Source organism: Bombus pyrosoma, linkage group LG6, assembly GCF_014825855.1.
Source record: "Bombus pyrosoma isolate SC7728 linkage group LG6, ASM1482585v1, whole genome shotgun sequence".
NCBI lineage: Eukaryota > Metazoa > Arthropoda > Insecta > Hymenoptera > Apidae > Bombus > Bombus pyrosoma.
The window spans coordinates 9,366,813-9,378,796 of NC_057775.1; the positions used below are offsets into that span (position 1 = coordinate 9,366,813).

At 37.6% G+C, this 11,984-nt stretch overlaps 1 protein-coding gene across 2 annotated transcripts in view; it reads left to right on the forward strand.

Moving 5' to 3' along the window:
• Positions 1-11,984, forward strand: part of LOC122568490 (MOB kinase activator-like 2) — a 64,109-nt gene that overhangs the window by 6,562 nt on the left and 45,563 nt on the right. The window contains exon 1 of one of the 2 annotated variants that reach the window (XM_043728267.1): positions 5,587-5,937. The exons of the other annotated variant lie outside the window; for it this stretch is intronic. Within the exon in view, the coding sequence (XP_043584202.1) occupies positions 5,843-5,937 (95 nt within the window). The 5' untranslated portion in view covers positions 5,587-5,842. Of the gene's footprint in view, positions 1-5,586; positions 5,938-11,984 lie in introns of those variants that run through there. 2 annotated transcript variants of the gene reach the window in all.

Below are 11,984 nucleotides of genomic sequence, written 5' to 3' on the forward strand. Positions count from 1 at the left end.
GATTTAAGAAAGAGCAAACGAAAGGTCGCATTCTGCATATCTTCGTTATAAAATATTCTTTAAATTCATATTGAATGATGGAAGAGCCTCGTTAATTATATCAATAGCTAACCGCTTCGTGTTTCTGCAGACTGATCAATACCTTTCTTTCGATGCTCGCAAATGGAAAGTGCTAATAATTTTCTTCTTCGAGCATCGTTCTTGATATTAAGCTACAGACGCAGAACGCCGGAGAAAGTTTCTACTAGGTAAACAAAATAAACTGATATATTCTCGTCGACTATTACTATCATATTGCCGATCGCTTGTTTTTAGATGTAAATATGTAGATTAGTCGATAATTGCTGCAATGATCGCTAATTACGCTACTATATTCAGACATTATTATAAAAGTATAAGGATAGGATACGAGTAGCTATAAAAACACGAGAACCGTTAGTTTCAGTACGTTTATTGGTGAAAGTGATATTAGCATTCCTCATTTTTTATCACTCCTTCCAAAGGATATTAACTCCTTACACGAACAGCTCATGTCGTGACTGCAATTTCAATATTTTTCAATATGCTGCTACGGGCCCCAATTTCAACTGGCGTATACACGCGCAAAGATATGTTTTCTTAAACGAAAAGATATTTCATGAAGAATTTACTGAAATAAAAAGGCGGAAGAATTTCATAATTGCCAATATATTGGCCAAGGTTCCACGAAAGATAGGAAATAAAGATGATAAAAGAATTAAAAGAATCGTATCGTAAAAAGCTGCCATATAGAATTATGTATCGTTTTCAGATACGCAATTAAACTTTTGTACATATTACACTATCGTGTACACGAATTTGAACGTTTTCTTTGATAATTTAGATCAGCTGTGACAATTCATAGCAGCAAGTGTCTTAGTTCTTACAAAAGGAATTGTACGTAAAACGTTTGAGTGGAGCGTATTTCGCGAAATGTATTAAAGCGTTAATGCACAAAGAGGAAGAAACAGAAAGCGGCGGGTATCGTCGGTTCATCTTAATCCTGCAACAGACAGCGCTCCCCTAGGACGAATTGAGAGCACGTAACCGGGGACCGAGTGCCTGTCACATTTACGTGACATTCATCGTTGCTCTCGTTATCCTGCCGTTCATTTTTCACGGTAATGTCGTCGGACGTTTGTTTGTTGGCAGCGACACTTGTGAATGGATAAATGTCGTGTGATTCACGGCCAGACACGAGCTCAAGTAATTGACACTGCTGAAAGTCCGGGATCTGCTCCTTTATAGCCCTAGCTATGTGTTTCCATGTTTCGACGTGTGTAATTAAATTTTCTCACAGTTTTCACCGGTCTTTAATCTTTCGAGGCATCCTGGCACGTATCGCATCTTTGCTTCGAAAACGATACGAAACAACAATATTCCGTTGATATACTATTTTGTAAATTTATTGGCGTTCTTTATTTCTTTCACTCGTTGCAGATATTCTTAGGAAATATGCACATAAAATCTTTGTAATATCATAATTAGAAGAACATGATTCGTTAGACTAAACTCTTGCTTCGCGTCTCTGACGCTCTAAATTCTGATAGATTAATTGTCAGAAATTCTCATTCTGTTCTCTCGGTCTGGTTCAAACATCAACTTGGCTCAGTCAACAAAAATTCTATCGCTTCCGCTGTCTAGTGAAAACGAGTAAATATCTGACAATGATGTTGCGTAATGTTTGCCGCAAACTCAATTAGATTCTTGCCTTTATACGGAATCGAAATAAAAAGATTCGATTTAAGCTGCCCGCAGCAGACGGATTACATAATTCTCGAAATCGATATTAACCGTCCGCTATATCTTACTTTTCTTTTGATTTTGTAAATTTAGCAGATTGGATACATATTTTAGATACAAGCGCACTGATACGTGTAAAGGGAGAGAGAACGTCGAGCTTGCAAGTCAGGGGAAACCTAACAATTGATACGGGATATGATTTCGAGGTGAAAGATTTCTTATTAGCATCGGGTAAAAATTTAACAAAATATCAATCATTTGTATTCTACGGTTAATACAAAGTTAATTATAATTTTTCAAACAGCAACATCCAAAAATATCCATTTCACATATTCAACCGTAGTAGAACTATTTCTTCCTCGTCTTTCAAGTCGCGAAAGAAATTGTCACGAATACACGTCAATACGCGAGCATGACTTTATCATCGATATATCGATATTTATAGCGTTGCTGGGAACGAGATAACCGAATTGGCCCCGGACGGTGCGTTTTGCCGGTTTCGTCCTATCGATACGCCTCTCTTTCACCTTTCACTCTCTGCCAGCATGTTCATCGATGCCGCCGCGGCGCCGCAACGGTTTCACGTAATTCATTTGCTGAAATTTTCATCGATAACCGATATGTACCGTGAACTATATCTACTCTTTCCTATTTTTCCTATCTTTCTATCTTTTTTTCTTCCGTCATTCGAGCCACTTTTTACGAGTTCTTTTCGCTTGACCACTTTTCAGTGCATTTTTTAGTGCATTTTTCAGTGCATTTTTTCGGCACGGATTTTGTACGGATTTCGGTTAAATTGCAACCTTAATCTTTCTTTTCGTTGAATCCTTTTACGTCCTTTCCGGAAATTCTTTTTTGTAACGATCTTTTGTATTTAACCTATCGCGCGCCGAAATTATATTTTTCAAGGATCTTTAAAATTTCTGTCCTTGCTCACTTTTCACGTATCGCTGTTAAATCTGCACAAACAACATCCGCGTAAATAACAGCACTAAAAAATGAAATAATATCTTGTGATCCGGATATTGTACAGAATAATAATGTGTATATACGAGGAACGCAACAAATGTTCGATGTAAACGTAAACTAGCGCCGTGTCGGAGTTGCTTTTTCGCATAAGTGGCAGACGAGCATAAAACACTTAGAGAAAAGTGGCTTGTTCTGGGCAAAAATCGTGCTTCTACATGGACAACGCATGGAATGCTTGAAGAGGATGCGCGCATCGTCTACGCCAAAATCGCGTTACTAAGCGTGCTACACTTACAGGGTAGATACTTTATACGGTGTTCTCGACGATTTTTCAACGGACACTTTCGTCAACGATGCTTCACTCGAAGTTACCTTTCCTTTATGATTAGTATCATAGTAAAAGCAAAAAACAAAAGAGAAAAAATGAAAATTATCTTTGCTCGTTCTACTAAAATATAAGATATATCCTTTGTTTATTACGCCAACTGAATATTTTTGACATGCATCGTAGATTCAATTCACGATGAAATTAAAGATACTTGCGTGGTATATATCATCGTATACGTATGTATGCAAATGCTACATAACCAGTATGGAAGTGGTCTTTCAAATAACGTGTAACAAAAATTTCACCTATCCTCTGGCTGAATACCCACAAATTACGAGCTTGAAAACGCGTAAATCTGAGAAATATACTAGCTGCTGCTCAATGAAGCATTGATGCCGTGAAACTAGAGACGAAAAGATATTTTTTGTAGTCTATGTATTCTAGTTTTGAAGCTAATAAATATTTATATTTATTAAAATATAATTTGACTTATACGGTAATTAAAATATATTTCATGAATATGTTTGCTACACGGCTAAATTTTAAAACCAATATTTCTTTCTCGAAAACAGTCTTTTGCATCTTTTCCGAATAGTTTTTCTTCTCACAAAACTATCTTAATTTATATTCATATCGTGGCAGGGTGTTACGAAACGTAATATCACGCATCGACTGGCCTTAACCTTTCGTATTTTGCAAGACATATGAACCAGTAAGAAGACACGTGAACCAGTTGCGCCCACTTCTTCCCGCTAAAGGTGCATCGACTATTGACAATGCACAAACATCCCTTTTTCGTAAGCGCAAGGACACGTTAGTTTATTAGGAAATTACTGAAAGGATACTTATTTTATTTGAAACCTTAGATCGTAAGAAATAATACTTTTGTTCTTAACATATAATTTTTAACTCTCTATATGTTCTAAATATTTTATTTTCACGTTTCATTGTACCGAAGATTAAAATTTAGTTTTAAGAAGGCCTAAAACCTGTTTTCTCAAGAAAGCATTCTTCTTATTCAAATTTTATTTGTCTGAAAAAATGGATACGACGTACAACAAGAGAACGACAAGAGATCGAAAATACAGTCTGCGTCATTTATCACAAAGCAAAATCCCTTGGAGTTGGCCGTGTCCCGAGTATCCGTAGACATGTATCCCTCTCACCATCACCTTCCTCCGTTCCTCGACCTCATCTTCGTGGAATCGGCCCGTTCGTTCCGCCATCATCGTCCGTTCGCTGCATCACTCGCGACCCTGAAGAACAGGTACGCACGCTCCCGTGCCGCGCCGTACGGATGTTGAGGAGAAAGAACTTGTCCGGTTTCGTCGACTGCTAGCTTCTCCCGTAATTACATTACAACGAAAGGCGGAAACAGCCAAACGTCTACGCGTGTATATAATACATCTATGCGAAATAATGATAAAAAAGTTGAAAAGTGCGACAAAGACGAATATATATAGTGTACGAACAGGGGGGAAGCCCCTTTGTGCCAAGCTTTTCCCCACCCCACTCCTCTCTAAAACATTCTTACACAAAGATATTTCACATCTATATATTCCTGCATCTTCTTTCTGTTTCATCGGTAATGCACGCCCATGCGCTGTCTTCTTTCCGTCAGTCTTTCCAAAGTGTTATATGTTGTACGTAGATCTAACATGCAATACTCTTTAGTTTCGATCTTGATACGTTTCGGCGACGCACGCATCAAGTTGTTTGTTCACGTATTGTATGCGTCATCGGTGGCGTAAGACGAATACCAGATTAAACAGGCCATGGTGTTTTCTCAGTTCGTTGGCTACGTAGACTGGAATAATAATCGAAGCGCCAAAGATTCAGGTTAAATACCCTAATATAACTTGTCCGCTTTGTTCTAAAGCATCGATCAAGGACTATTTGTGCATACAATCGCTCGCGGTTGCGCCAGTAAACAAAATTCCGCAGTCACTCGCGGATGAGAGCTTTAAGGGTTCTGCACATGGTACGATGATCAAATAAATTTCATATGAGCGTAAAAATAGTCTTCATTGATTGAAGTTTGTGAATGAAACAACAAAGGATGAATCCGCGATCTAATAGGCCACGGAAATATGGAACGCAGATAATTGTTCGTTATAAAGAATAACAAAACGGAGCTAATTAATATTTATGAACGTATTGTACATGTTACGTTGCTATTGTATTACAGAATTACATAGAGGTACGATGGGTGGAAAGTATGCGCGATATGGAGGTGTCGATAACCTGATCGATTTGCCAAACGTTGGAACAGTGTGTGTAGACCTTTATACTTCTTCATTTTTTCCCTTTATTCGCTGCTTTTTTCGCATGCCCCACCACTTTATAGTCTTACCCCCTCTCCGGGACTTGTCTTCTCCCACTGCCAAGTCGACCGTGAGTCGCTTTCTCCGTTTATCGTAGCGTGGCGGCCGATAGCCGATAGCGGTAGCTGGTACCTGGTGAACGCCTGGAGAACGGCGACGTCAGTCTGTGCTTCGTTGCTCGTTGAATCCGTACGCGTCTCGATCACCGTATCGGTCGTCGCGTCTCCTGTTTACATTTCTCCCCTCTTCCTTTCTCCTCGCACTTCATCCACCTTACCTTCCACGTTCCGTTTCCCTCCTGGCCCAATTAGTTTATTTTGGTCTTGATTTTGCCCGTTACCTTTCGTTGATCTCGCTCGTTCAAACCGTATCGGCGTTTCAGTTTTTGTACCTCGCTGCTGGTGAGAGTACAGCTGTTGTGTCGTGCCTTGTTCGTCAAGCGTTCAGTGTAATTGGTTCAATGTTTGGCTTGGGAAACAGGAAGGTGCTCAAATACTCTGCCATCGACACGTCCTTGTCCATGGACGTTGAGGACACCGTCACGTGCTTCTGCAGGTTAGTCTTTCCTTTGCGCGCATGCGTTCCTCTCGACCGGCTAGGATCTACAAGATCCCTCCGAACACAGCGATCCTTCACCTAACCGCGAACTGGGATTCCATCTGGCTCCGCCGAGAGAGCTATGAATGTTTCAAGCGTTTGTTTTCTCGTGCGAGTACGAGCGAGACACGAATTGATGATACAGCGATGGCCAGTTAACACGGCAATACTGTATTCTGCGCGAACTAACTTTCTCTGACGCCGATCGTGGCTGAAGATGTCGTTTGGAGAGCAGTCGAATTCGTTGAATCGAGTCGAACAGGATGCAGAACTGGAAGATTCTATTGTTGTGCGATTTGGGTGGGCTGGCAGCATTATAGTCAGACGCTTTTGGGATAGCTTGCGGAATGTAAGTGTGACTCGGGGTTAAGTGGGGGGAATTGGAGAGCTCTTTTGTCGAAGTTTTTGGAGAGTTGTGTGTTTGAGGGGTCAGAATCGTTCTGTGGCGAATTCATGAGAATACATGTGATATATGTTGCTTTGGAGTCGCAGATCGAGCGTAATGGAGAGCAATTATTCGAATTGAAAGGAGCAGTTGGAGATTCAATAGGTACGACCAAGTGTTCGCGAATTTTGTAGTATTTTCCTATTGCCACGTACTCACCGTGTGCTTATTGTTACCGTGTAAGATGTTTAAACAGTGAGATATTGGAAGAAGCAGATAAGTTTTAATATGTTTCGTTGGTTGGCAGTCTTTAGGCGTTTTTTTTTTTTTTCTTTTTTAAAGATCAGGCTATTCAGCTTCATTTATAAAAGGAATTAGTAAATATAAATTTGTGAATAATACTTTATGTATATATAGTTTTATTAGCTATGTAACACTTGCGTTAGAAGATGTCTTATGTATAGACATCTCCGTACTAAGCAATAAATCTCTAGTTAGTTAAAAGATAATATTTTCAAAATTACAACCCAGTTAGTCTTTGATATAAAGAATGATTGTTTTATTCGTTTTAAGATATGTCTTACGCATCTGCGCGCATAGAACGTTTCTGCTAAAATCAATGTTTGTTGAGTTACTCAAACAATTACAGTTGCGTGTTTTACCTTGAGTATCGGTCTAGTTAAACGCAAAATGCAAACAGTTAAGAAAATTTTGTGAAGAACGAAGTTCAATTTAGCACAGGTTGCACGGTGATTTGTAAATATTTTCAGAGCGACCTTCGTTTGATAAGAATGAGAGGAACCTCGTTATTTACGAATTTGATGGTATTTTTTTTTATCGGGATTCTGCTATTTCTACGTTTCTAGGAATTTAGAGCAAGATGATATTTTCGGTCGATCGATCGATAAAACTTCGATAAAGCATAAAAAGGTTATTCTAGTTCCTCGAGAAGCTTCTTTTTTATCATGCAACACGGGCAATCGTAAACTTTAAATTAACAGAGTATCTGAGAGCGTAAATAATTTGTTTATTAATTAAACGTAGAGGAAAAGATTGTTCGAGAAGATGTTGCTATCAATGCCAGAAAAAATATTATGACTTGCCATTTTTCTTCCTTCTTATCTTTTTCCTTCGGGACAAATACGGCAAATTGTCTCTTATTTAAATAACAAAAGTCCCGATAATATAATCCTGAAATTCTCTTTTATTCTAAGAGAAGGTTGACATTTAAATGGACGTTAAATAATGTTAACGAATGTTAACGAGTACCAGGAAACGTTCTTTGTATCCTTTGTATAGGTATCCTATAATTCTTTAACTAAGGATATAGGGAAATTTTGCAATCTCATAATTCTGAATATTTAATGTTATAAGTGTAAATAATATACAGATGTTTTCTTAGCTTCCTCTTAGTTATTTTGCAAACGCATTGATTGAAGAATATAAAACGCGTCGTCAGAAAATCAGAGATTAAGATAGAGTATCACCATCGGAAAAATTATTCTTGCTTCCTGTATGACCTTCTTAATGAAAGTAAGAAGTAATAAAAAGCAAATCTTCACGATTACTGCTGTAGTTCAGAAATACGTTTATTAGCAAAGATTAAACAGATAGCGATAAACGAAGGTTTAAATTGTATGCATACGGGATCCAGATGATAATGAACAAATAAAAATCGTCCATTTATCAAGCATTTGCGTTTAGATGCCTCTACGTTTAATCACCAAATATCACGTATCATTCACATTCGTTCGTTTAACTTCCAAACTCGAGATAAATGTAATCGGCCAGACAAGGTAATATTATATAGGTGTCAGATATGCAATAAAATTGCAGAAGATTTGTATCGATTTCTTGTCATAAAATATGTCATAAAATATTTTATTAAATTCGTATGATACTGCGTTATGAATAGAAATCACGAACGCTTCACGAATCACGTATGGCGTGCTTGCAGCTAGTAAGACGCATTGCAACACTTCTAATGTAAATAGCATCGCGATTAGTGCAGTTTTCATCACGTAAACCCAAAGAGTCTACCGTTTGCTAGAATTGTACAGTTTGTTAGAATTTAGTCGTAATTTGCAACTTTTTTGTGGAAGTTCACTCGAACATCCTCGATTAACAGATTTCTATGATGCGAAAATAGCGAGCACAGCCACTGTAGAGGAGGTAAAAATTCTTGGTTGTTGGAGATCCGTTGGCGTTCGCTGGCGTCTCGAGGATTGTTTGAACGGCGTAATAACGAGTAAGCGAGCGAGAGATCGCTTTTGACACGTCAGCCGGGGCTGAGACAATGTGCAAATAATCGGCGAAGGAATTAACAGTCTTATCGAAGCACGATAATGTGGTTACGAGAAAAGAGTATTGAAAAATGTCATGATCGAGTTTCATGATAACTACGTTAGGATGGTAATTTGCACGATGCTCGCTTCACGAGGATTGTTGTTTCGGTTGCGAAGACCCGGGTAACATTGAATAGCGTTGAGTTGCGTGTGTTTTGTAAGCGAGTTACACTGTTCGCGGGTTGCAGTTTCGTTAACTGTTTGGCGGAAAGATGGTGAGAAGTGGATGACTCAGTCTGGACGATGTTGTAGGAGAATTTGCATATGAAAATTGTGAAACATTTTTAGATGGCGAAGAATCGCTGATTTATTTGTAAAAAGTTCAAACGATTGACATTTCACGGGGTTATAAAGTTTTCAAATTAAATTGGAAACTCGTTGAAGCGAATTGCGACGTAAATTATTCGTATCAGGCATGCAGTTGCATCGTATGAATCGAATTAAAAATAGTTCCGAACCGAGACGTATATTTAATTGAGACAAACCGGATATGCTTTAACCAAATTCGCAGCTGTTCGGTTTAATTCAGTTTGGTTGGCGAGCATTATTTTTAGATTCGCCTGTGAAACATTTAATTCGAGAAACGGGCCGAAGTTTCCTGAAACACGACGATTAATCGTGTAGAAAACAGTGTTGCAAAATGAAAGTTATTTAGGTACAAAAGGAGTATAGGAATATGAGCTATAATTTTCGTCCTATTTTATCATCGTATCTAATGATTATTTATACGTAATAAGGCACAACGCTTTTAGTAGAAATTATGAAAAATATACGTCTTAAACAAAGAATGTATGTATATGCTGTGACGTAAAAATTCTAATCGCTTGAACTTAAAAATAGAATTTTGTTTCGTAAAACGTACCGTATTTCATGAGTAGATTTCTTTGAAAACCTACAAGTATACATACATGCATACATATAATGAGATGAATTGCGATCGATTTGTATCGACAAAGAATAACGAAGAGTAACGTATCGAAGAGATGTCTTTCGTGAAATTCATTGGAAAATTCATCAGCTATCCGATCATTCAACCGTATCAAATATTGCTGCTTAATCGACCGATAATTATCCCTTCTTCCACATGAGGCTTTTTAAAAAATTCAGAGTTTCGAAAAGATTAATAATAAGCTTCTTTTTAAGAAGAATCTACGGATCAAAAAATATAACAAATTACATTAATATTAAACTATATCCAAAATAAGCAATGCAAGCGATATTCGTGACATATATCTTTTTTAATTTAATTAGAAACTCAACAGTCGTTCGATTATTGTACAGGTTTAGCGATAAACAAACACTTTCAATTCAAGTCCATTCCAAAACCCTGAGAACGAGAAAAAAGATGTGCAGAATTCAAATCGAAAACCTTGGTGAATATAGGATACCTATTCTTGCGCGTTATTTCCATAAAATTAACATGATTTGTAGACACAAAGAATACAGTATGTTAACGGAAACTTATCGAGGAAAAATAATGTTAAATGTATTCATAAACGTAATATATCCTTGAAAAATGCAAGAACTGTGTAGTTCATCAAAATGCACTAGTCATTGTAGTTTAATCAAATAATGCTTGTTTACTGTTTCTCACGTTGGGAAAGCAGTGCAAATAGTGAAATAAATTTTAAAACTAATTGTATATTAAAATTGCTCTGAAAAATGTATTTAATTAAAATCATCAAACTCCATATCCATAGTCAACGACCGTTGCTCGATCCGATGCTTGAAACGAATCGAGTTGAATCGAAAATTGACGAACATGTGAAAATTCTAATTCGATCGCGATGAAACGACAATCATCGCGACCGTAACAGGACTCTCGGTTTATCCTTCCTATTCATTCGGTTTATTTTTTCACTCTTGATGACTTCAGTTGCCCAAGGTCGTTCTTCGATCGTTCGCGTTTCCCGGAAGAGCATGTGTTTCGCGCGCGCCTCGACGTGTAGTCGTGATTTACAGACGCACATATTGCATGAAATATGATGCAATCCGCGACTCGCTGATTTTCCTCTATTTTAATTTTTCCTTATAATTCTGACGCGATATTTGCTTCGCAATATATCTCGTTTAAGAGAATATTATGCATTGGTTATACACAGAAATGTTCAGAAATTGATTGACTTCGAATATTATGTTTAACGTTTCGCTGACCAGCTAGTCAGAATTTCAACATTTTTTATTTTTTAAACGCATAAATATGCAGATAGGAATACTTGTAGCGAACTAGAAATTTCTCAATTAATAAACATACAACGCCGTTAAATTTGTAATACATGATACATAAAAACAACGACGACGAATGACGTATCAAGATATATTACATGACGTGTTACACGGAGAACATTGCCAAATTGGTTGGCGCATGAAGCAGATTCTCCAGCATTCTACACCGAATCCAGTTGGCACTTTGAATTTAACGGATTAACCTGTTTGCCCTGAAAAACAGGTCCTGGATAATGCATACTACTGGCCGACGCTTTTCATGAAAAAACTTGGACACGTTATTGATACATCAATACCGTTACAGCGGAGAAAAAACACATATTCAAACATTTAAACTACTCGAATAATATTTTAAATCGTCTCACGAAATTGACCGACGATCGAACCATATTGCAATAGTCACTGAAATCTATCTCTGCGAATTGCGCAAATGCCAGCACTGATATTGATCACAGGAATTAGAAACTATGCGTAGTAAAAGTTGAGATACCAGCGAAATTAAAAGCTGAGATATCAGCGTGGCTATTAAGGAAATTGAAAGAACCGACTGGATAACATATCGCTTTAACCAGAATTGATAATTAACGTGTAATAATGATTGCGATCGAGCTGTAACTTTGAAGAGTTGGAGAAAGTTGAAAAAAGGAAGGGAACAGTGTTCTATTCGGGTTCTGTTAAAGGACTTGCATCGATAAGACTACCTTGCTATTAAACACCGTGATAAGGGAAGTCATATCGAAAGTTGTACGTATTTATCGGAATTGATTGGTGGATGTAGTACTCGCGAGAAAGCGTCGTGGTGTCGGCAGACCTCTGGTGGCGGAATAGGGAATGTACCTACACGATAGTAGTCGAAAGAATTTTCAGAGATAGAATGTTACCATTTTTATTGACCTTTTTTCTTTGCAGATTGGAAAAGTAATTTGTTCGAAATTTGAGAAAGCAGAATTAGGTTACACTTAACGATTGCTAGGTATATAGAAATATTTGAATTTCAAGCGTAAGTAGAATTTGCAGAAAATCGATGGTCACATTCATGTTCGTATAAA